Source organism: Natator depressus, chromosome 4 (assembly GCF_965152275.1).
Source record: "Natator depressus isolate rNatDep1 chromosome 4, rNatDep2.hap1, whole genome shotgun sequence".
NCBI lineage: Eukaryota > Metazoa > Chordata > Testudines > Cheloniidae > Natator > Natator depressus.
Window position 1 is genome coordinate 14575308 of NC_134237.1, and position 26081 is coordinate 14601388.

General features: G+C 44.8%; 1 protein-coding gene across 1 annotated transcript; it reads left to right on the plus strand.

The window, feature by feature from the left end:
- Nucleotides 1-21451: 21451 nt before the first annotated feature.
- LOC141985756 (C-X-C motif chemokine 13-like) lies at nt 21452-25585 on the plus strand. Its single transcript, XM_074949947.1, has 4 exons — nt 21452-21555; nt 22371-22503; nt 23798-23881; nt 25530-25585. The coding sequence occupies exons 1-4, from the start codon at nt 21492-21494 to the stop codon at nt 25561-25563; spliced, it is 315 nt and encodes a 104-aa protein (XP_074806048.1). The 5' UTR covers nt 21452-21491; the 3' UTR covers nt 25564-25585.
- The last annotated feature ends 496 nt before the right edge of the window (nt 25586-26081 follow it).

Consider the following 26081-nt stretch of genomic DNA (forward strand, 5'->3'; position numbering starts at 1 on the left):
AAAGTGTTAATGGCCTTGATCTCTGGCTCAGTGAAGTTGGCCCTGGGCTTCCCACGGCACCCCCTGCATCTGCTCTCTCTCACGCCCGGGCCCAGTACTTGCCGTGACGGTGCTGGGGCACAGGCCCAGGGGGACCCGGGTTTCAGCTTTTAGCCATTGCTCAAACGTGCTGCTGCCCTGTGACCTCATGGAGACATGGGCCTGTGCACACCTGCCCCTCAATCCCTGCCGTAGGCACCTATGTAGCTGCGGCTTGCGTGGGAAGACAGAGGCCTACCTCTGAGGTCAGGGGCACACCTGAGCCCCAGCTTATTGCCTGGGTGCACAGCCACTGGTGGATAGCAGCTTTCCTGGACCCAGGGTGAGGCAGCATGCTAGCCAGGGAGATAGTGGGAGGATTGGATAGTACATGTCCTGGGCCTCTTTGTTGGGCTGCTGCTACTAGTGAAGGATGTGAGGCTACTCTGTGTCTCCCTGTCTGGGGCAGTGGTGTCGGTTCCGTGCCATGCCAGGCCTATGTCTTGGGCGAGGGAAGCATTTTGGGTGGGGGCAGGCGGTGTGAGGTGGTTTCTGGAGTACCAGGTCTTCTAGGGTTAAAAGGACCCACGCGAGCAGGGCAGCCCTGCCTGGGCTCCTGTATTATGAGGCTGTTCCCCTCCATACGTTGACGAGGTCAGGGGAGATCAGACACTTGGGCAACGCTAGAGTGTAGCCCCGTGGGGAATCTGCTGCCATGAGATCCAGGCCATTTCTGATCGTCTCTGGGATATGACTGAGGGTGACTTCTTGGAGATGTTTTGGCCGAGATCTGGCAGGTCACTGAGCCTATGAAAAAGGGATATGGCAGGGGCGTGTGGACATACACTGCAATGTGGTTTTTCTAGATGAATCAGGAACTTGGTTTGGGGGGGAAAGTGAGTCATCATTGAAATGGATTGCAGCTGGGGGGGCATGGAAGTGAGCATACCAATACAAGGTTGCTTCTGGCTGGGGTGACTCCTTTGATACAGAGAATTTAGTGGCAGTTTCCAGATAAAAGGTTTATCTGAGCGTTGCTTTTGAGGTGCCATGCAAAATTCTCAGGTACTACGGCACCTGTCTCATCAGTCCTACAGCAGCACTGGTTAAGACTAAACCAACATTTTTCACTTCGCTGTCCCACGATGGCCTTCTCCAACACTTGCACGTCCTCCCCTTGATAGCTATCCGTAACTTGAAACTAGTGCCTTCATGCCAGTTTAGGTAAGAAGAGGTTTTTATACTTAATATTCATGGAAGCTGCTCAGACACTCTGGTGAGGAGCAGACTAAGACCTAGCTTGAGGCCAAAGGAGAAAAACAAATCTGCACCTGTTTCAGTTTATACTTTTAAAACCAAATCTGATTTGGGCTTCAAGCCACCTCATTCATGCCAGTGCCATATGAGACTTTAGATCGTATGTTCTCCTGGTTTATTCAATGTGTATTGCACCAGCAGTATTTAACTTCCAAAAGGTTTAAATGTTAACGGTGATCGACTCTTCCACAACTAACGCATCAGCAATTTAGTGGGCAATTCCCAACTGTATTATAAACTGGGCTTCTCTGTAAAAGGTTTACTCAGCTTGTACTCGGTGTCAGCGGCTGCTGACCCCAGACGGCTGACATAACATCAGACTGATGTAATATGCAAATAAATAACGGTACTTTTAGGCGCCGGTTATGTTTAGACTGGCTTTCTTTAGGGTATACTTGCGGACAGCTTTGTGGTGAGATTAAGTAGCTGCAGCCCAATTGTTCTGATAAAAGCTCTTTTGCTAATTCTTGACTTTTTTTTTTTTTAATGTCCCCTGCTGAACTCTTGTATTGGCATGTTCTTGGGATACAAATCGTGTCCTGCTTTTCCAAGGTGCTCCGGAGGAATAAGGGTATTTATACCTTTTAGAACCTTTGTAACATGCGTTAAAAATGCTGAATGTAAACTAATCTTTTATATAAAGTTCAGGTTAGTAATTTAAATGCACAAAAGTCAGGAAACTATGGTTAAGTCTGTCATAGCAACTCACCTCCACTGTACACAGCATTTAATTACCTGTTAGACCAGTACGTGTATACCTGGACAAACTATGGTGAGTTATGATTTCCTCCAGGCTCACGCTGATGCAGTTGCTCCCCCTTTTGCCACAATTTAGAGACCGCCGTGCCCCCAAGGGAGTATACCCACTGTGGGAGGACAGGTGGTTGTTTGAAGTGAAAGTTTCATTTCTAAATCTGGACTCCTACTACAGTAAGTTCAGTTAGTTTGGGGTTTGAAAACAGAAATGAAATGTAAGAGTTTCCTCTGAACTTTTTACCCAGCCTTTACTTAGACAACCTGGGGGAACCATAGCTTTTCCTATCTTTTGATATGTACACATGTAAGAGTCCAGATGTCGGGGGGTGAGGAGCTACTGCTATGCCTTATCCAGTGGGAGGGGAGTTACGCCAGTCCATCCCTCAGTGACCCAGTGAACTGGGAGAGCTAAGCTGGGGTACAGCTCTGTCTCATAACTGCACTGTGGAGTGAGGATGAGTGAGGCTGGCAGTCCAAGCCCCATGGCTGGCTGTTGCAGATCTGGCTGCGTGTGAAGGTTCTGGTGGATCGGTAGCTGGGTGGGGTGAGGACACTGGGATTCTTCTGGTTCACTTTAGGAACTTGTTGTTTTCAGGATCTTCCATTGGCAGGCGATTCTCCTGTCCTTTCCCATTACCCCATCTTCTACGGCTGTCACCAGTGACAATCTCCTGTTTCTTCTCTCATCATAGGATACTGCCCCCTTCCATTCTGATAGAACCACTGGCTCCACGAGACACTTGAGTACATCCAGTATAGGGTGACCATATTTCCCTATACTGAAAACAGGACACCCAGTAAGAGATGGTCACCACTTACCTACAGTATGCAGAAAAGATAGGGCACCTTCACAGATTTTTTATACACATGTTCATTTATTTTATAGTTTCATATATTTTACTTACAATTCAGTAGTTACTGGCATTGTTCCTTGTCTTGCTGCTGTTCTCCACAGCATGAAGCAGCTTGATACCAGCTGGATTTCTCTGGCGATGCTATTTTTCTGAGGGTTTGCTCGTCTTCCAGCAACTCGTCGTAGAATGCAGTGCAGTTCAGAGAAAAGTTAACTCACGCACACACAAGACAGCCTGCAGGGTGGAGACATTCAAGCGTAATTTTTCAGGAGGGCACACATTCATCATTAAAAAGACACATTCAACGGGCACTGTAGTAGCAGGCAGATGCAGCACAAATTCCCCAGCCTTGGCTAGATCTACGTATTGTACTGCATTACTGACCATCTCGTGAAAAATCTTCCGCCACCGGATGGGTGTTCTCTAACGGCTCCAGTTGGAAAGACAACTGGAGACTATGGACTTTGCACTGGACCACTCCTTGAAGAGACGATTCTCATCCAACATATTCAAGGTGGGAATTCTGGTGCGGCATGCAGTGAGGCTGTTTACTCAACCCTTGAAGAGTGGTAGCATTTTTGTGACGTTTGTTATCAGGATTCAACTATTGAGATAGTAGATTAGAGAGCATAGTTGTTTGGAGATCTAAGCACAATTGTGAAATAGACTCCCAGTCCAGCATCGTGCAGAAATTTTCCTCCGCAGAGCCCACTCCAACTTTTCAGTGCACTCAAAGGCAGGTCTCCCGTGCTCTACGGAGGATGGGGACGATGGAGAAATATGCTCCACATGTCTCGTATACAACTTCATTGTTGTTTGATGTTGAAGTGTCTTTTAAAAAAAAAAAAAACTTGAACTGTTTTTGGAGGTCTTCATCAAAATTACAGAGATGTTTGAGACTTTTTACAGCAATAAATGACCACAAACTATTGATTCTTCTAATTACACAAATACGCACAAGCCCCCCAAAATAGCCAAAAGCATCATGTGATGATTCTTGTATCTTTCATCACTTCCCTGGAGATTTGAGCTATGAGTTAATGAACTGAGTGAATGCTAGCATGAAGGGTAGAGGTTACGGTGTTGAGGTAAGTCTCCACTTAATTGAGCCAAATAGTTTTTTAAAAAAGTATATCCTGGATGGTCTGAATAATAAAAATGGTTTTATTACAAGTAGAATAGTCTATTCTGAATAGCATACTAGTCATCAAATGGACAAATGCCCCGTTTTGCCAAAAGTCATGACATCCAGAACAGAGCTTCAAATGGGGACTGTACCAGCCAAAAGAAGACGTATGGGACTCCGATCCAGGATGCCTCCTAGCTAGACTGTGTAAACTATCCTCTCTGCACTTGGGGATGTTACAGAGACTGACTTCCCCCAGGGATTGCCTTTGTAGGTCTGGGAAGTCTTTGAGCTAGGGACAGAGGAGCTGGGACTAGTATGATTGCTTTGCATGGAGGCCTCCATTCACTCCTTCCTCAGCACTCCTGGAATGACAACATGTACAGACGTCATGGCATGGTGGGGAATGTGACGAACCATCCCATCTGTCCGGCACCTGTTTTAAAGCTGCATCAGGGAGCAGGGGAGTGGGGCGTGTCCTACCGGTAGCCTGGGGTTTTAGGTGTTGTGGGAGGACTCCAGAGGGAAGGGAGGACACGTCTGTCTTCCTCCGATGCAGCATTGGATTAGAGAGGGAGATGTCCCGGTGAAGTGTAAGGGTGTAGCAGTCAGACGGTGATGGACTGTACAGCGACTGTTTCAGACAGCCGCCTGTAGGGGCTGACCAGTCTTGCGTTACTTTCCAAGCCTGCCTTGCTTGGGGAAAATGTCCAGTAAGGTGGCGCAGTGCTTATCCTGGCTTTCTGAAACCCCCATATATAGGTGCTTAAACAGTCCCCATGCAGCAACTGGGAGGGTATACGCCTCCTCAGTCCTAGAAATTCCACTAGGCAGCGAGCTGCTTAGACAGTTTGGCCTTGCAGCGCTGGCAGGGCAGCTGCTAAGCACCTTTAACAATCTGGCTCTTAATCTCGCTGCCTTGGTTCCACACCTGTAAAATAGGGGTTGTAACGGGGAGGAGAAATCTATTACAATTTGAGGTGCTCTGATATGGTCGGGACAGGAGCTATGTAAGTACCTACACTACTGATCCAGCTTGTTTTCACGCAGCTCTGAGGTTCCCCGTGAACATCAGCCCTAGTTCTTCCAAACACATCAGCTGCACCCTAATGGCCATGAAACACCTGTGAATAAAATGCTAACTAACTTCCTCTTCGCTTATTGTACCTGCCCTTGTGGAATTTGCCAAGTGAGAGGGGAATGATTCTCATCCAGTTTGACTCAGACTGAGTTTGAAAGCCAGGTGTGTGTGGCTTAACATCTGATGTGGATTCAAAAGGAGTATCTCTTTGTCCCTGTCTATGAAGCAGCTGGTGCACCACAAACCACAGCAATGACAATTCACTAACAGGTCAAAACACGTCTCTTAGCAAACAATGCAGTAGAAAAATACTGTAATTTTCAGTGATGACCAAAGGAACACTGGGTAAGAGGGAAGGGGCAAACTACACAATAGTGTATGAAAAACAGGGAAAAGGGGAACTGAAGCTCCTTAAAATTCACTTGCATGTACAGCATGCATTGTACGCTGCAAAGTTGGACAAGCTTAGTAGTTTTGAAATGGCTCAGCGGCTTCTTCTGAATTCAGTGCCCTGTACCTAATGCATCACTTAGGTTAACTTACAGCAAGACATACACATTTTAACTCCTTGTGGTACTAGACTGATTTGAATCCTTAACCAGCATTGTGATCAGGCAGCAATTCTACTTTGCGTGCTGGCATACCTACATGGAGCGACGCAGGCGTCTCATGGGCTTGGTCTCAGGGCAGGAGGGCTTTAGGCGGTGAAGCTGGGCCACACCTAGTGTTTACCGTGGAGCTTGAGTGTGCAGAGATGCGTTGTTGTTGCCACTTCTGCTCTCTGACGTTGACTGCTGATGGCTATTTAGGGAGCGAATGCCATCTACCCCTGCTCCGCGATGATGCTGGCTAGCCGATCCTTTGGCGTGGGCTCAGGCGTATAAGGCACATCTGCCTTAGGTCTGATCTGCACTTAAAAGTTAGGTCAACATTGCTAGAGCATTCAGGGGTGTGAAAAGATTCCCACCCCTGAGCCCCCGTAGCGATGCTGACCTAACCCTCGGTGTAGGTCGATGGAAGAATATTTCCATTGCCCTAGCTCGGGGAGGTGGATTACCTACCGCAACGGGAAACCCCCTCCTATCACTGTAGGAAGCATCTACGCTATGGTGCCACAGTGGCACAGCTACGGTGCTGGATCTGTGCTGCTGAAGCCCCCAGCGTGTAGACAAGGCCTTATGATGATCTCTGCCTCCTCTATGGAAAAGCTGCTTTTCTTCCCTTGCCCCTCACAGTGCTCACTTGCCATTTTCTTTTTCACTTGTCTGCAATTGCTGCACAGCCTCCTGGCTATTCACTGGCCTATTTGCTCCTTTCTCCCACTAAACTAATTAGCAAGCCTGGGATATTCTTACACTGCATTGCTGAGGCCTACACAGGAGCTCATGAAACTCTGGGCCAGAGTCTCTGACTTTCAGCCATGTTTTGCTCTCCTGGTTCCCATTAATTCAGCACCTGTGACCAGGCTGGTGCCAGACATGCAGGCTGCTTCAACCCCCGCCCCCCATGCCTGATGCCATGTACGATGGAGTAATGAGGCAGGGGCAGAGATGTTCCCATCATTAAAACTGTTGATGCTGCAAGCATTTACTGACCAACCCCCTTCACACCCCTTAAACATCAATCCTGCAATGAGCATCAGCATCAACAGGGGCTCCACGTGGGCCTGTGAGGTTTTGTCACTTTTAATCAGTGGCTTGTCTACCACTTGTTCAATGACCCATGGATAGTGTCATTCTTAGGCTGAATGAACTATATCGCTTCTCTGGACGTTGTCATCCGCATGTGAAATCTCCCTTTCTCCGTTTCAGGCCTGGCGCCTTGGAACGCTGCTAATTCTTTTTGGAAAAAAAGTTGCACTGTTGCTAACGAAGAGGTGCTGAGGTCAACGAATGCGGGCATCTTTTGGATTCACCGGGGAACTCGCTGTGTGGTTTGAGAGCGAGGCCGTTGTAAGGTCAGGCTGTGACCCCAGGCGCCCACACTGTAGGGAGGGACAGGCAGAGACAGACGCAAAAGGGAGAGCTTACAGACCATAAATTTCTGCACTACGCTGGACTGGGAGTCTATTTCACAATTGTGCTTAGATCTCCAAACAACTATGCTCTCTAAACTACTATCTCCACAGCTGAACCCTGATAACAAAAGTCACAAAAATGCTACCACTCTTCAGAGGGTTTAGTAGCCTTGTTGTTCTATAATAGAGATCCCTCAGTTAATCCTCAATAGCAATAGCTCTGGGTCAGGCTGATACCCTTACTCCAGATCCATTCTCCAGTTCACTCCACCAGCAGTATCTTAACTCTTTGACTTATGGCATTATAATTCAGTTCCTAGGAAGCATGAGGCTAGCCTGAGAAAATAATTCCGAACAAATAATTGGTTAGGAAAACTTCTGGTCTTCCACCGATTCACATTAACAGATGATTTTATTCTCCTAGTTATCTGAAAATATTCACAAGCTTTTGAGCAAATCACTTTTGATCAGGAGCTCATTTCACAAGCAGCTTGCTTCATGAACTTGGAATTCAAAATCTGAGCTGTTGTGACTGTCCCTGGACTGACTTGCATTAACTCTTACAAGCAGGTTCTTGGCGTGAGCCCTCATCATTACGATACTTCCAAATCCACTTTCTGAGAAGGATGCATTTAAAGCTGCCTGTTGTGAGGAGCATTTTTGCTGGCGAACTTGTTTGCTAAAACTTTCATGGGAAATGAACAAAGAGGGTGCCTGAAATTCACAGAAAACTGTGCATTATGCAGCTTAGGTCTAGCCTCAGAAACCTATGGGACCTGTCACTTGCTGATCCTTCAATGCATGCCATCAGGCGGATGCCGTTCTAGTAAAGTGTCTCTGTTTGGAACGGGTGAGACCCTATCCCATCCTTCTCCTGACCCACTGGCAGGACACAGGCCAGTTCCAGACCTTGGGTTGAAATAGAAGCCATGAACCATGGACTCTGCCATCCTCCCTTCCCTTGGCTCAGAGGCCACACAATATCCTCCCTGTGGAGCCCCGTTGAAATCAGCCTCGATTGTGCAATCAGGCTTTGTCTATAGGCTGCCAGGGCTGAATAGTTCTTGTCTAGCCAAGTGGAAAATTCAGCCCCGAAACAAGCCATCCTGTCAGTTACTCGACTCAGATGCCACTTTTGGCCAGCTCCAAGTCTGAGCTGTTGACACATCCACAGATGCAGTGAGTGGGTAGGAGGAGGCGCACAACCTTCAATAGCAAACTTTGACGCCTTGCCTCTCATGACAGATTTAGCGGCTGCTGAAGGTATGCAAAATATTATCAAGATTAATAACTTGTGGACTCATCTGTCCCATCAACGGTGGTTTCTATTGAATAGATCAGAACCGTGCTTCTGATTTACTGGCATCCAGGAAGCGGTTAGCGTGGTGAGGCTCTTATCTGAGAATATACTTAAAGAAGTGTCAAGCATTCCGGGTTTAGTTACTGAAAGCTTGTGCTGGGTAACCTGTTCCTTCCCCAGAAAACCCCACACACACTTTTCCCTTTTCAGAATCCTGTTGTATATTGATACAACGTGTTAATCATAGAGACGCAAATTTTTTCAGTGTGCTTTATGTTGACAAAAGTGAAAAACAGGCCACTTTAGCCTGTTTTTTTTATTTATCTCTGCAAGTTCTTCACACACTGATGCACCCTTGTCCCTCAGCCTTTATCAGGACCCCGATCTATTAGCTGTCTTCTCTAGTCTCTGGGCCAACTTTTCAAGAGCTTGGGGCTACATTTTCAACAGAGCTCAGCATCCAATATACTGAGCTCTCTTGAAAATCTGACCACATCACTTAAGTACCTAAATGAGAGTGGAGTTCTATTGAAAATCTGGCCCTAAATGTCGCAGACTTTGGATACATCTGAATTGAAACTAGCAAACTAGACCCACTCTGGCTAGGATTTAGAATTGTAACCATACGGGAGTTGACCCTCACCTCTTGAAATGGAAAGAGGGTTGGTTTAGAGGTTCAGTTCTTGGTACACAATTCCAAAAAAACATTTTAGAATCTAGCTCTTTCTTACATGCTCCCACCTCTCAATTTGAAAGTGAGGCTTAACCGCTGAGCATCTGTGAATATGGGCAAATGTCGTCAGTACTGGAAAAACCATGGTGCTGGCAATCTTATACCAACACCCATCACCATAATATTTGAGCATCTTCCACATAAAACAAATTAACAATAGCAAAGTCCCTAGCTCTTCTCCCTTTTGGGGTGGGGGGGCTAAGGTTATGCTTTTGCTTAGGGTGGGGTATGGAGGCAAAAAGGAGTGCTAGGGTGTCTCTCGTTATTAGGAAAGGTTTTGCAGCATTTTCTAAAGCTCAGATTCAGTTATGAATCAAGGTGTCCACACAGCATTAGGACCTACACCATTCTAAGCACTCACCTACTGGCTGGGGTCAGAAGGTCTTTTGCTGGGACCTGTGGCAGAAAAGCTCATTCAGCTCCATTATATATTATAGTTGTTGTGGTAAGGTTGCACCGTGATGGATGGTGGTGGGCTGTGGATGGGGAGAAGTGGGGATGTGCCAGGCCATAAGGTGGGATTGGTGATATGAGTGATGGAGAGGGGACTTCCCCTTGGACAAAGCAGTTACCGAGGCTGGACTGGGACCCTGGGAATCTGCCCACAAGGATAATGAATTTCATCCAACTGTCGCACTGCCATCATGTTCATCACAGGTTTGGTGCCTGTTGGTGTATGAATGGGTACCCGGCCTGTGCCATCAACCTCTCCCAGTACCGATGGGCAGCGTGAGGCACAGTAGACCTCCAGCACATTCCTCCTTTGGGTGGCTGGGCTGGTAAGGAACTGGATGTAGTCCATGTTGTTGTCTTTTATGATGGCCCCCCAGGAACTGGTCTAAGACCCTGGAGGCAGTGGCCTGACTGATGCTGGTGGTCTGGGGGGTGATCCTCTGGAAAGAGCTGGCGGTCAATGTGGCCAGCACTGATCCATACCGCACTGGTATAGTGTGGCTCCTGTGGGCTCTGGCACAGAGGTCCTCCTGAGTGATGAAGCATGGGTTGTGGATGGCATCCTAGTTGAACCTGTAGATGTTAGACCCTGCCTGTACCAGGCATGTCCTCACCCCAACAGCCACACAGGCAGAGACTACACCCTGAGATCTGCTCTTTGGGAGTGAGCTACTGCTGTCCAGCATCTGCTCTGCTGGATCCTTCATCAAAGAGGTGTCCAGATCTGGGTCTGCTCGACAGGTGCACACAGGAGGGAATGGTTTTGCTTATCCAGATGGATAATGAAGCCAGTGCGGGCTGGCAAAGGATGCTCGTTCTTGGGCCCCCGATTGGCTCCCCAAGAACAGGGCTGTGTGACAGTGTGCTGGGCAGGGACTCCTGAGTCAGCCCTCTGTCACGCTAACTCCAATACAGGGAGGTAAACTGGAGCTGGCTAGACACACCTGTACCTGATTAGCAAAGGGGAAACAGCTGCCAGCCCAATTAGCCTGGGGCTATATACAGGCCCAGAGGAAGGAAGCAGGGGGGAAGCCAGAGAAGGGAAGGAGGGGGTAGCTCTTCCCTTCTGGATGCAGAGGCTAAGGAGTTCTCAAGGCTGAGAACCCCAAGCTGCATGGAGAAGGTGGTGGGATCGCACCCAGTAAATAAACTGCACCAGTGACTGCTGAAACTGAGGGTCTCTAAGTGGTTTTTGGAGCGGAGCAGAGACAGGAGCAAAGGGGACCCTGCTACACCTGGCTATAGGATGAAACTTGCTCAAGAAGTCTTGGTTGAAATAACTGTCGCCCCCTATGGCAGCTGACTCTTTCCGAACATACTGCTGCCTTGGAAACCGCCCCACGGTGGGCCCTGCTCCTGGCATCCCCTGGAAGAGGATACAGGTGCGTCAGAGGTTCAGCCGTAGTGTGCCATCAGCTGGAGTTTGCCCTCTTGCTTTCTCTGTTTCTTGCCTACATAATGGTGCAGCATGCAGATCCACTCTGAGATTCCCCAGGAAACTGAGGCATGGGGGTGGGCCTGTGGCTCCCCCTGGGGCCTTCCACTGCTGGTCGTCCGCCTGCAACAATAGGAGCTGCTGCACCACAAAGACATTGATTCATATTTACTGTAGCCTGCTCTCCAGCCTCTCCCTCCCCAGGGTCAAGCCCACTGGTACCCCACCTCCCAGCCCTGACTATCTGTGGTTCCCCTTCCCCACCTTTTCGGGCTATCTCAGCTGTCCCTGACCTCCACTCTGCCCCACTAACCCACTCCCCATCCCTGACCAGCCAACCTACCACTTCTCTCTCTATCTAGTCTGCCCGCTGTCTCCCTGACAGGGTCTGTCTCTTGCTCCTGCTCACCCTGTTTCCTGGCTGTCTTTTGTGCAGGTGCCTAAATGATTTAGAGGCTGAAGTGCCTCTGTGAATCTATCCCTTAGTCTTAAGCCCTCTCTCTGACAGCAATTGTCTTACACGTTGTTTGGCCAACTCGAGCTGATCAAGATAATCCCATGAGGCAGCTGGAGGGAGAGTGAATCTAGCATCTGAAGGTGACAAAGGGAGGCTGCCAGGTAGCTGTTAGTTAGGCATGAGAGAGGCAGTACTGTAGCATCTGTAGGAAATGGAGAGCTGATAAGTAGCCAAACTGTGAAAACAAGTTTTCATGTGTGTATTTGCTGGTATACAGGAAATCCACCAATGATTGAAAATACAACCGTGTGTGTTACCCTCTGTGCCATTCAGACTTTCATTATGATAACCTCCTACTCCTGCTGCCAGCTAACAGTTACTCCTTCAGGTGGTAGAGGTCTGTGTTTCAGTTCAGGAAGGTGCCCGGTTCAAAACCCATTAACCTCCTGTGGTGAGGAGTTAGCGATATTATGTTTCTGGAACATTGCCTCATTTTGACAAAATATCCTCTATTTCTGCAACATGATGCGCTAAGTGGAAGGATGGCCAATGTAGAACTTAGTGGAATTATGGGTTTGCCACCTTCTTCCTTCCCTAGCAGAGGAGATCTCTGATAACAGTTTTAATTATCAGGGACTCCCATAGGGTGACCAGATGTCTCGATTTTATAGGGACTGTCCCGATATTCAGGGCTTTTTCTTATATAGGCGCCTATTACCCCCCCACCCCTTGTCTCAATTTTTCACATTTGCTATCTGGTCACCCTAGCCTCACACCTGATAGCTTTCAAGAAGTGCAGATACAAATCTAAATTAACATCACCAGAAGGCATGTGAAATCCACCAGTAGCTGGGGGAAGGATGCTTAAAGGCAACTGAGGAAGGCAAGCCTCATAGAAGTTGGGCACCTAACTCCTCTAGGTACTTTTGAAAATCCCATGCTGCAATACCTATGTTGCTTTACATTTATGAGCAGGAGGCTGAATTTTTTTAAAATTTTTTTTAGAGCAAACATAACTCAAACAAATAAAAAAAACAAACCCTGAGAACATAAACTTTTCCAGCTGTGGCGCAGAGGGTTCAGTGTGGTTTAAAGAGCAAATGGTACCTCGGTAAATGATACATGTAGACATGTTCCACTCTGTGTATGGGGCGTGTGGTGGCGACTGAAACCAAGATGACATTTGTAGCAGGGGCCTTTCTTATTGCAGTCATTATCAAACTCCAGTTCGCTTGCCACTGAAACTGAAGTACAAAGTTCTTGTCCACCGCATTCATGTCAGCGAGGAAATTGAGTGTGCACCATCAGCTCAGCTCCCTGCCCGCGCAGAGACCACTAAAGCGGCTGTGTGAGGAACTATGCAGAGGTTGGAAGGCCTGGGAGTTTCCTCTGAACCACTGGCAGAACACAAAACAGCTCCACAATCTGTATTCCAGACCCTGGGCTGAAATCGGAGCCATGACCGATTCCTCTTCCTTCCCCTGTACACCTCAAAACTGCTGTCTGTCTGTCTGGGCAGAAGGAAGGGGGACAGAGGATTAAACCTGTTTCAGCCTTACCTCAAAATGTCCTGGTTATGCTGATCACACACACACACTCTGTCTGTCTCTGTCTGTCTGTCTGAATTTCATCGGAAGGTGTGACGCTGTATGGCGTATGGGAGACATTTTATGACATTGTTGATCCCAATATTATAAAAGCGCAATCACTCTTTCCAGATATACAGTGTAAGGTATCAGTGGAAAATTTATAATTTGCTAAATATGATCTTGTTTATATGTTTGTATCACCTTTCTATGATGACTCATAGATATGTAGGATATATCTGTATTTCCAAACTTTGCTACAAACTGAAGCTCTGAACAAAGGACTGAATGACCCATCCAAGCTGTGGATGAGTTCCAAAAGGACTTTCAAACCAGCAAACTCATCTAAACTGCTAAGAACCTGATATATGGACTTTGAGGTCTCTGTATGTATTTGATTGCTTTTTCATTTAACAACTCTCTCTTGTTCTTTTTCTTTTTTTTCTTCTTTATAATAAACCTTTAATTTTAGACACTAAAGGATTGGCTGGCAGTGTGGTATTTTGGGTAAGATCCAAATCTATGCTGTCCCGGTAACATGGCTGACCCTTTGGGGTCAGAAGAACACTTTGTATATGTGAGCAGTGTTTAAAATAACTTCTCCCTGCACTGGACCTAGGTGCGGATTGGGAGCCAGAGAGCTGGAATGCAATAAAGGGGGCGGTGTGATTTCTTTTTGCTTCTTGATAACGAGGTTGGGGGATCAGAAGCACAGTTTGTGACCTGGTTCGGGAGTTTAACTTCAGTATTACTCGCCAGTCTTGGGAGTATCTGCTCTCCCTTGCAGCCTGCCCTGACCTTGGCATTTCCAGTGAGGGCTGCCCTACGTACCACCGGGTCACAGAGGGGAATTAACTTTAGTGAGCACTACCTGCTGTGGTTCCCTAATACAGGGTGAAAGGTTAAACTATCCATGAAAGGTAGAATCATAGAATATCAGGGTTGGAAGGGACCTCAGGAGGTCATCTAGTCCAACCCCCTGCTCAAAGCAGGACCAATCCCCAACTAAATCATCCCAGCCAGGGCTTTGTCAAGCCTGACCTTAAAAATATCTAAGGAAGGAGATTCCACCACCTCCCTAGGTAACGCATTCCAGTGTTTCACCACCCTCCTAGTGAAAAAGTTTTTCCTAATATCCAACCTACAGTGAAGCTAGGATGGAAAGGCGGGAAGAGGCCAGACAGAAGCATGGCTGGCCCAAGAATGATATTGGAGAGGAAAGCTAATATTTTGGGCCCATCAGAGTAACAGACACATGGGTGAAAAGATGCATAAAGACCAATATCTAGCAATCACTTTTAACAGTCATTCGAAGTCCTTCATAGCAAAGGTCTAAAGGATAGAAGTGTTGAATTCCAGGGTATGTGCTTAAACACAAGGAAACCCTGTGTCTAGTGTTTTCTCATATGCTGATACGCTGTATCTCTTCAATCTATCCTAGAGCAAGCATATACGAGGGTTGGTATCTTGCGCCCCATTCAGTGCTCACAGTAACTTATTTATTGAGCCTTCCAGTGGGAGGCACAGTTGCTTGCTCATTTTTTTAAATGTTCCAAACTCTTCTCTCAGGGAATCAATTTTTAAGAGGTGGATTATTCACTAACTTTAAATCCTTCCAAGGAAAGGACATATCTATTTCTAATTTTGGTCTTACGAGACCGGTGTGCTACTTCTCCAGGTAAAAGGACTGTGGAGGAAAAAGCACTGGACCTTCTGTCTCCCACACCTGTGAGCCAAACCGGTCTTTGTCACTGACTTGCTGTATGGCATTGGGCAAGCCACTTCGGTCTGTTTACCTTTCTGTAAAATGGGTGGAATACTTAGACTCCTCTCCTTCACAGCAGTGTTGTGAGGCTTAGTTAAACTCTGGACAGTGCTTTGAACACTTTACATGCTAACTATCTCCTCCTGATCACACACAACAGGCTCGTCATTGAAAACACTACTGTATCTCCTGCAGCTAAACAGCTAAACTGTTCTAACACTTACCAATATTAAATACTCCTTTTAAGTTCAGATTCTAAGAAGATGTTAAGAGCCTTAAGTGACATGGTGAGGATACAGCTTTCTGTTATGCTGATGTCAGACTTTTTCTGCTTGCAGTGCAAATCGAGGAAGAGAAATTTTGATGCACACACAAGGGTCACGGTTTTTAGAGATAGCAGTTTTGCAGCCAGGGGGGACATTCCAAAGAAAGTCTTATCACAACACAAAGGAAGCAGATGGCTTTGTTGAGATTTTCTTAAGCCAACGTACTGTGTTTATATAAATAAGAATGGGGGAGAAATGAGCAAGTGCTGTTTCAGTTTACCACACTTACTCCCTATTTTTAAACCAAGAAAGCTGACTGCTGGTGGGGCTTTTCCAAATGTAGCCTCCCCTCAGGCCATTGCTCAAGGTTTGACTAGTCGCTGGGGGGTTAATGTTCACTGACTATGCTCATTAAAGGCAGACAGAGTTAGGCCCTCATTGAAGAGAAGAATCTTCAGGCTCTGAACCCTGCGTGAATCCAAATACTGAGACTGCTCAGAGGATGAAAAGGCTAACTCCCATCCCTCCCTGCACACAGGCTTTGGGGGAACCAATGCAGGGGGGTGAGGAGACCAAATTCAATTCCCTCCCAAATTGGGGGCAGCTTCACACGCACACCCATGTCCTCTACTTCAACCCTACGTCACAGTTGCTTTATAAAAAAGGCTGACAATTTAAGAATGAGCCCTATGTGGTTCTATACAAATTACTCCGAAACCCTATGGAATTTCATAGTGCATGAGAGCCTTGTGAGAGGTTCTTTTGCCCCAGCCTGTGGCAGGGATATAATTGTTAAATTCTATAGGGTGCTATATAAGCACCAACCGTGAGGCTCTTGTTCAAACTATTAAATTCTGAAGGAACTGGGAAATTGCTCAGGTAAATCCTCATCAAATTCTTTTTTGTGCTGTCATGTACAGTGGGGTAAAACTGTTAAGCTTGTCTGAGGCCCCAACTTTTAGCATGCAAAACCAATGGGTGAGCACTCACGTTCTCTGGCAAGAGAGGGGTGGGAATTGTGGGAGATGACAGTGCTTTGTGGTTTTATTTAAATGGTGAATTAATTTAAAAAAAAAAAACAAACCCATTTACATGACTTGAAACCACTCTGTTCTGCACATCATTCTACAATCATCTCATCAGTGTAACCCCCCTTTTTCATTCCTGTCCCTGTCTACTCACTTACTGCATCTCGTCTTTAAATTTAAATTGTTCAGGGCAGGGACCGTACGATGAGGCCCCATGCTTCATCTGCGGACTTTGGGCAGTACCATGATATACATGATGATTCTGCAGAAGCACCATTCAGAACCGCAAGGCAGGCTTGTAGTCTGAACCCAGATCCTTCTGCTTCAAATCTTGAGCTGTGGGCAAATCTGTTAGCATGATGGGGCCTATGACACAAGTGCACTGTTCTGAATCCATTCAGCAGAATGTAGTGAATCACATAGAAATTAACCAATTAAGTGCAGTGATTTTAGTACAGTGATGTGATAACTTGCAGGAATCAGAGGCCTCCTCACGTGGTCCAACCACACCAGCCATTAACAGTCATCAAACATTTTAATAAGACTATTAGTCTGAAAATTCTCTGAGCAAGTGTTTGTGTTTTGTTCTGATTTTTGTCTCCATTTGAGTCCATCAATAGCTGGCCATTTAGCTGGGGCTGCCTTGAGTCTGCGTTCATCTTCTCAGACTTATGTCTGTGTAGATCTCAGTTAAATGGTGGACACTTAAATAATTCCCTGATGCTGAGTAAAAGTGGTGAGCAGTGACACACAGTTGTGAAAGGACAACTTTCTCTAGTGAAATGTACAGTGGGTTTGAATTTAAGTCCTCTGAGCTAAGATCACATTTTTAAAAGACCTATCAAAATGCTAACAAATATTGTATTTCAATATTTAATTAAATATTTTTGGGAAACCCATTTTCCTATTTATTTTAGACAATAACATAAATTCTTCATTATCTAAAGTTTGGGTTCATTTTAAGGATACTAATACAGCATAGTCATAATCTGATCAATGCTGACCTAGTCTTTTCATGAGTCAGACTAATCTGCTCCATCTTGTGAATATTTCTTTGTTATTCACTTTCATCACAACCAAGAAACCAAACACTTACTTATGCATTTGGGAATCTATACATCTACTGTGCACCATGTAGTGTTGTCACTTCCAGACCTGCAACCTCTTCTTTACTCCAAAACACATGAGCCACTGATTCCAGTGTGGGTGTTCCCAGTCTGATGAGGGAGATGATGACAATTCAGAACACTGTTTTGGGGTTACCCAGCTGTGAAATATGCTAACTGTAATCCAATCCTGTAGTTCTTGTGTAGACAGACCTCCAAATGGTAGGAGAGGGAAGTCCATCTGTGTAAGGATGACAAGAATCTGTTAGTTTCCAAACTTGGCCAACTGAGAGCTCTGTGATAGTTGATCAACAGTGTTGTAAGGATTTGTTAAAATCCAGTTTTGCTTTCTACTGTTATATATCACTCGCACAGCTCTGCTTTGCTGTTCATTGAGACCACTTTGCCATTAGCTCCCGATAGGCATGTAGCATGAAACAATGTAGTAGTGACAGCATGATATACAGGTTGAAATCAGTATTAAAGCTTCCCCCTCTTTACCCCAAATTGTAGGGAATGAAAGACAGCTCTCAACATTTGCACAGTTAAAGCTGATTTTCTGGGATATTAGACAAGCAAGAAGGACGTAAAATAAAACAGACTATTTCAGGTTCTTCCAATAGTGGGTGAAGGGTCTACATCTGACTGCTATTAAAGATGGGCAAACACGAGAAACCCACCCACGTGGCAGAGACGAGAAGTTAATTATGTGTGCTCCTGCAGTAGAGAGATCATCCCTTATTTAGTGCAAATTTTAAAGGTTCAAGGGAAACACTGAGGGATTCAGCAGGACCTATTCAAAACTGGACACGGCTGGCAAGGCATTTGTGCTTTTTCAACGCACCATTTTTAAGGCTTCAGTTGGCCAGCAAGGGATGCAGTGACAGTGGTAAGGAGTATTCTAATCAGTGTCCTCAGAAACCTGCAGAGTTGGGCTCCTTTCCTGGAAACCTTGATATTTTTCTAGTTGATGGTCATGATGTTGTTAGCAGATCCCTCCTCACAAAGTAGGGTGTGAAATGAACACTGTGCCACCACTAACACATACAATGATGCATCCTTGGAATTAGGAGGGTTACAAGCCATGTAGTTCCATATATAATATTTCCGTGTGTGTAAAATCACATACTTTGTAATATATTTCCCAATGAGTGTTTTCCTTTCTCATCATTTTACCATAAATCCACAGGCTTCTGTTCAAAAACCAGCCTATTTCATTGGCATCCACAAGTCATTAGCACCTGGGTCTGCCTCCTGTAAGAAGTTCCTGGGAAGTTAGATTCCTGGAGTATTTAAGCCCTAGCAGGCTCTGAAATGAGTTGATAGCTTGTGATGTGCACACCTCTACACAAGGAACTAGACTGAGCCCACCATCAGTTGGCATAAATTGGCCGCTATGATGAGTTCGAGCGTTTGACCCCATCCTGCCAAGTCCGCCACTTTTCCTGGCACCCTGCTGGCTGGCTTAAGGTTCTTTGGTCAAGCTGTTGCTATGCTTCCTGCACATTGAAATAGCACGAGTTGCCCCCCACCATCCCAACCAGATCATGAACCTGGCTTAAAATTAACATTCTGCAATGTATCTCTGGGGATTTTTTAATGGCCTCCTGGTTTGAGAGTTGAGGGGTCACTTTTCAAACTTTTCTCCAAGAAATCATGAGGGGCTAGAAACTTTTTAAAGAAAAGTAAGCTGACAAAAGATGGCCCAGTGGTTAGGGGAGGAGCCTACTACCAGTGAGATGGGGGTTCAAATCCCTGCTGTGCCTGAGTGATATTGGACATGCCACTCGGTCTCTCTCCATCTCCATTCTGTATCACTGCAATGGGGACAATAGCATGTCCCTCCGTCATGGGGGTATTGTGAGGGCAAAACCATTAAGGACAGAGGCACTCAGATACTACAGCAAGGGACTCACACAAGTAACTTTATGAATCTAATCTAAGGCCAGAAGGAACCATCAGCTCATTTAGTCTGACCTCCTATGTCACAGGTCACTAAATACCGCCAAACGCAACCACCAGAATTAGACCAAAGTATTACAGCCCTCAGGGGACTGTGTTACAGGCAGAGAAGAGGAAGGACTGACATGCATCAATGCCCCAGGCAGTGGCAGGAAACCGATTTAGTGGGATACCCAAACAAGTGACCCATGCCCCACACGGCAATGGAAGGCAAAAAAATCCCCAGGCCTCTGCGAATCTGACCTGGGGAAAGATTCCTTCCTGATCCCAAATGCGATGATCAGTTAGACCCTGAGCAAGTGAGAAAGACCTACCAAGCCAGCAGACTGAATTCTCAGTTACCACCTGACAGCACTAGCCCACCCTATACATAGTCCCACCTCCAGCTGTAGCTATCCTTTGATGCATCAGAGGACAAACCCACGAACGCATTGGAGTGGGGGCAGTTGAGAAGAAGTTTTCCTTATAGATGACTGTCTGAAGCCCTGAAGGATGAGATTTTAGGAACATAAGGTGAACTAGGAGGGACACCTTGGCTGCCGAGTCCTGCCCTTCACCACGTGACTCCAGGAGGTGGGGCTTTGAGAAGGATCCCAAATAGGAGACGCATACAACTGAATATTAATGTTAGTCACATTCTAGAGGTTACTGAATAGATTTTAGGGCTAAAAGAGACCATTAGATCAAGTCTGACCTCCTGAATCCCACAGCCATTAAGTTTCACCCAATTATCCCTGTACAGACTCAATAACTTATGTGCCCTTCCTTCCAGGAGGGCATCCAGTCTGAACCTGAAGACATCAGGAGGTGGAGAAACCACCACTTCCCTTGGCAGTGTGTTCCAATGGTTCATCATCCTCACGGTTACTTTTTTTGCCTCATTGCTCATTTGAATGTGTCTAGCTTCAGCTCCCAGCCTTTGGTGGTGGTTACATTTCTCTGCGAGATTCTCGAGCCCTTCAGTACCCAGTATTCTCGCCTCACGAAGGGACCTACCAAGCCACCTCTCAGTTCGTACAGTGTACCAGGTAAACAGCTGGAGCTCTTTAAATCTCTTTGCAGGGTGTTTTCTCCCACCCTCCGTTTATTTTTGTGGCTCGTTTCTGCACCCTCTATTTTTTTCAACCTCTTTCTAAACCATGGCACCCAAACTGGTTGCGCCATTCCAACATCTGCCGCCAGCATTGTGTACGGAGGTGAAATCGCCTTCCCGCTCACCGGTCCCCTGATTCGACATCCATGGCTTACATCAGCTTCCTGCCACAGCATTACACGGGGAGCTCCCGTTCAGCTGCTTGGCCACTTTGACCCCTAACACCACGTTCCAACGTACAGTCTCCCGGTCAGTAGGTCTGGCCTGCCCTGATTGTTCCTAGGTGCATAACTTTTACATTTGGCTATATTTATACGCACTTTGTGTGAGCCCAAGTCACTAAGCAAGCCAGATCACTCTGACTACCCTCATTGTTATACACCATGCCACCAGTCTGTCATCCGCAAATTTTATCAGCAGTGACTTTATATTTACTTCCAGATCATAGATAATGGTGAATAGCAGCAGGACGAACCCTGCAGAATCCTGCTAGAAACACCACCATTTAGGGATGATTCCCCATTAACTGTGAGATAGGCCAATTAGCCATTTTTTAATCCATTGAATGTGTGCTTCACCAGTTCTACATAGTGCGAATTGTAATGTCTGAGTCTGACTAGAAGGACTTCAGGACAGGAGATGTCTGTCAGCATTTTGCTTGGTACTGTAAAATACAGAGAAGTAGACCAGATATTTATTGTAGGGTTATAAAATACTTAAGCATGTGGAGACACTATTACATAAAACCAATAAAGATTATTAGGTGTAAACACTGGGGTGAAATATTACCAAGAATATCTCATGTAAGGAAAGTCATTTGGGTTTTCTTCCATTATGCAATGTTTTCCCCTACTGTTTAGCTGATTCTAAAATCAGCAAAATGTATATTCATTCCTTCTGCTGATTTGTATCAACAATATTGCAAATTCAGCAATTAGTCTCAGGGGAATGCCTGGGTAGCAGCCCGTGAAAAACGATGATGCCATTTCTCGGCTTTGATTTCTAAAAATAGAATCCTGCTGATCTTGCCACACTGTGAACCTCCCAAATAAATAGGAACCTTTTCTCCACCAAAAGCCTCAGACAAACTTTGAGATTGAACTTGCTGCTGAGAGGTCAACTGACAACTCTAGCCAGAATGAGATCCCACACTGCTCTTCTGCTGGTCTCTCTGCTGGTGATCTGTCACTCGGTTTATGCAGGTAAGTACTTTCATTTCTTGACGGGGCAGGAGGAGTTACAGTCACTCCTCTTGAAAGAGTAAGGTAATCATTAAAAATGGTTTTCTCTCATCAGATTTGCAGTGTGTGGTCCAGCAGACCAGGCACTGCTCAAGGAGTCTGGAGACCTGGGTTCTGTTCCCAGCTCTGACACCTATTGTGTGACCTTGGGCAAGTCACTTCACCTCCCTGTGCTTCTCTGCCTCAAAAACTTACAAGCCACATAAACAACAAGAGAGGGGGAAGAGACTGTCTGTTATGCGTATGTACAGCACCTAGCGCAATGGGAACCTGCTCTCCGTTGAGACCTCTAGGCACTAGTGTAACGCTAATTAAAAGATGCACCTAAAGATGCAGAAAGGCACCTAGTGGATTTTTCAAAAGCACCAAATTCCCATTGAAATTAATATTATCATTAAATACTTTTAAAAATCTGGCCCTTACTCATGTTGCATAGTACCTTACTCCTCCAATTACCTCATTTGTTTTAATAAGGCTACAACAGATGCTAACCCTCTGTGCCTCAATTTCCCATGTGTAAAATAGGGATAATACCACCTACCTTACGGGAGTACTGCAAGGACTAATGCATTAGTCAGTACAGTGCATTGAGACCCTCCGATGGAAGGGGCTTTAGAAATACAAGGGATAATAATTATTTCCATTAGTTGTGGCTAAAACTCCATTAATAACGTACTAGACAGCAAGGATTTCTCTGTCTCACTAGCTAACTGTAAGATATCTACTCTATTGCTATCCCTGAATTATATCTAATTCGATGAATTTTTGCTTCACAGCTATCCTAGAAACCAACGGTTCCTATAAGAGCTGCAGATGCACAAAGCAGACTTCAGACTTTATAGCGCCAAGAAGATATGAAAGTATTGAGATCATTCCTTTTGGGGGTGCCTGCCGAACCACAGAAATTATGTAAGTGGCATAAATTGCTTTTAACTTTTAACTAGCCTCGATGCACCAAGACTCTACTTCAGTTATGAAGAGGGCAGCAATTACACTTACAATTAGATACACTGATGCAGTATAGACCTTTACATTTCAGCTTCCATCTAACAACCTAGCTATATACTGGGTCGCTTTTTGTATTTATATGAACAATATACAAAGAATAGGTTTTAATACCCAAAGTCACAGGATTGACTTACCACTCAGGGGAAAATCAAGTATAAAGTCGTCTTGGCTTAACTACATCCTTGAACTTTTTTTTTTTTTCCCCAGCTGGGCGAACGGGTTCCGGCGTAGTAAGGACAGATTCAAATCAAACACGTGTTAAATGCTGAAATTTTTTAATTTTGTTGTTTTTAACTTCATGTGCTTCTGCACTTCCTGTTCTTTGGCCCAGACTGGAAGTGGAAGAACCAAAATACCACAAGGAATTACACTTGTGCTATTCTTAGCCTATACGGATCCAGGAAGTACTGGAAATTTCCCCAAACAGCTTGAGGTCACTTGATTTCTAGCCCACTTCTGAGACCATAGAACTATGGGTACACTTTAGAGTGGAGATGAGAATGAGTGACTAGGATTTGGTTTGGAAAGAGCTTCTTGATCAGGTGTTGGTTTTGTCAGACTAATAACAGGGAGCCAGGTCCCATTTTCTCTGAGACAAAGTTTGAGACTGAGGACTAGAGAAAGTATTTGTTTGGTCCCTTCTGTTTTCTAGAGAAACACCTACAGCTTTGTGTGCTGCTCCTGTGTGACCAAAGCATCCAACACTTTTAAAATGTGCTCCTAGCTAGTTATTTCAAAGGAGTGGGATTTATTTTATTTGTAGAAATACATGTGCTAGAACTTGCATCAGTCCAGTGATCTCCCTCCTTCAATCACACAAATGATCTTGATTGCCCAGTTATGTGTTATGTTTAAAAATCCCTACTTTTGGGCCCTGATAAGGCATGTGTGAATTTATACATGTGTAACTGCAAGTTGTCTCATAGACTTTGCAGAGTCGGGGCTTTAAAAGAGGTGTCTACTGATCACATGTGCTACGAGTTAAATCTGAAATTTTGTTTTGCTTTGAACAATTGAAAACTTGTACTCGTCCTCGTGTGATGCAGAAATACTTCTATTTGCCCATTCCTCCACATTCTCAGTATTTTGAAGTCTGCTCCATAAGTTGGCTGTTTGAGGGATGGCTATTGCTGCTAATAATGATTTGAAGAAAGCACAGTATTTAATGAAAGCTTAAACTCTGCTTGTTTTTCAGACTCAAACTAAAAACAGGGCAGAAACTGTGCGTGCATCCCAAGGCCCCCTGGATGCAGAAATTTCTGACTAAGTTACATAACCAGTAAGTCTCATTTATATTATTTGCCTGTAATAGGACCCATTCCTACAACCGTTACTCATGCGTAGTCTGACATCAATGGTACTATGTGCATGAGTAAGAACTACTCATGCAGTTAGTTTGCCGAACTGCCCTCTGAGTTGTAGCAGATCAGACTAAAGAGACCTTATCTTGAAGCCTGACTGTATGAAGCTGCCTCATTTAAGTTAATGCTCTGTTATACAACAGTTTGAGTGCACAAGCTCTAGTTATGGTTATATTTGAATTTTTATTCTAACCCTCTGTCTTACCATGCTCATACTTCTCTGAAAAATGCCCCTTCCTGCCTGCAGTCCATTGCTTGGTCTCAGCCAGGAAAGAAATTATCCTGGAAAGTTTGAGCAAGATTCATCTGGTCATTTTTAATTAATAGAACAGCAAAAATAATATCCCCACTTAAACTTCAAGAAATTTATTTGCCCAACTCTACAAATCAAGCTTTCTGGTTGGCTATTCTCTCTGGATATTTCCATGTCCCTATCAGTGTGATATCTGAGTGCTCAGGAACATCAAATTAATTTAACTTTACTACATCCTGTAAAGTAAGGAAGTACTAGTTTCGCAGCTGTAACCAGGTTAGAACATTGACTCATGAAAGCCCTTTATCTCATTGTGTGTGACCTTTGTTAAATTGCATAAGCAAGTATATAGTAGAACCAGGATTTGGAGTCCCAGGTGAGTGCTCTAACCACAAAACCATCTGTCTACACTGAGGACTACACTCATTCTTTTATTATTAGAAAAATTAATTAAAATGGTAACTTTGGGGAAGTCAGAACAACCGCTTGTAAACTGCATATTAATACTTAATTGGCTTTGCAACCAGTTAGGTTTTTAAGCTCAAAGCTAATAGCTGTGAATTTTTCCTTTAAAAAAAATTGACTTATGAACTTTTTTCCAGTGGGAGCAGATTTAAGCCAATGCTGAAGGCTTTTGAAAACCCAACCCTTAATGATCTAACATTTAACAGGGATATTTCCCTTCCTGATTTTTGAGCATTTACTTTTGGATCTTTAAAATGTTATGGCTTTTGTTCAATATAAAATCTAGAAGATGTACAACATGGTTAAGATAAAGGATACTGTGAGTATAATTCTCAGTTCCTGACTCTTGAGTATTAAAATACAAAGCATTACACCAGTAACGTAAACTCTCACATTTAATGACGAAAATTGTCAGGCAAAGTCTGCTGAAACAATGTTATCTAATCGATTGGGCCATTTTAGGACAAAGTTGATCGTTAGTGATAAAGCTGAACAAAGTCCAGTCAGGAAAGGGACTGTCTATTTTCAAATGAGAGATGTTACTCTTTTTTCCCTTAGCCCTTGTACAATTATCTAGCTCTAACTGCAGCTTGTCCCATTTCTTGTTTATATCCAATCAATGGATAGCCATGGATGAAAAGCTCTGTGTGCATGATAATTATCACAATTACTTGGTTTGTGTTTTCACATAATTAAGACAGGTCCTAAATAAAGTTTGAGACCATCTTTATTCCCCCATCTGGAAAACAAGGCACAGAGATTAAGCGATTTTTCACAAGGTCAAGTAGTATAGCTGTAACAGCCCACGCATTTTCTCTGCATTTACTTTTCTTGTTTTCCCCTTACAGAAAGGAACAAACAGCTTCCTCACTCAAAGAATAGAAGATTAAACAACTTTAGGAGGCAAAAGGATGGAGGGCACAAACCTGATTGTTTCCTAATTTTGCTTTTGCTTCCTCTTACCTTTGTCTTGCTCAGCCCACAGAATTATTCTTTCTAAACAAACAGCAACTGTTGCTAGCGACTGCTTCCCTCTCGAGCTGGTTTTCCATTAGTCAGATTTCTTGTTCAGTGTTTCAATGTGCTGCCTCATGCATCATGAGTCATGGAAGAGTAATATCAAATCAAACCAACTACAAGAATACCACTTCGGTTTCTTGAAATAAATGGACTAACGTTTACCAAGTATTATGGCTTCTGCCATAAGAATGTGTAGTGAGCCATTTTGTAATGATCATGCCTTTGATTCCTCAGTGTCCTTTTTCCGTGATACATCTTCAAAACTTCCCAAACATTAATCCCTGCCTTGTTCTTTGCTTGCTAGTAAATTTTAAATATCTTAAAGGGCCCTTTCCACCATTGTTGGAATAAATGTGAAGCACTTTCAGTGCAAAGTATTT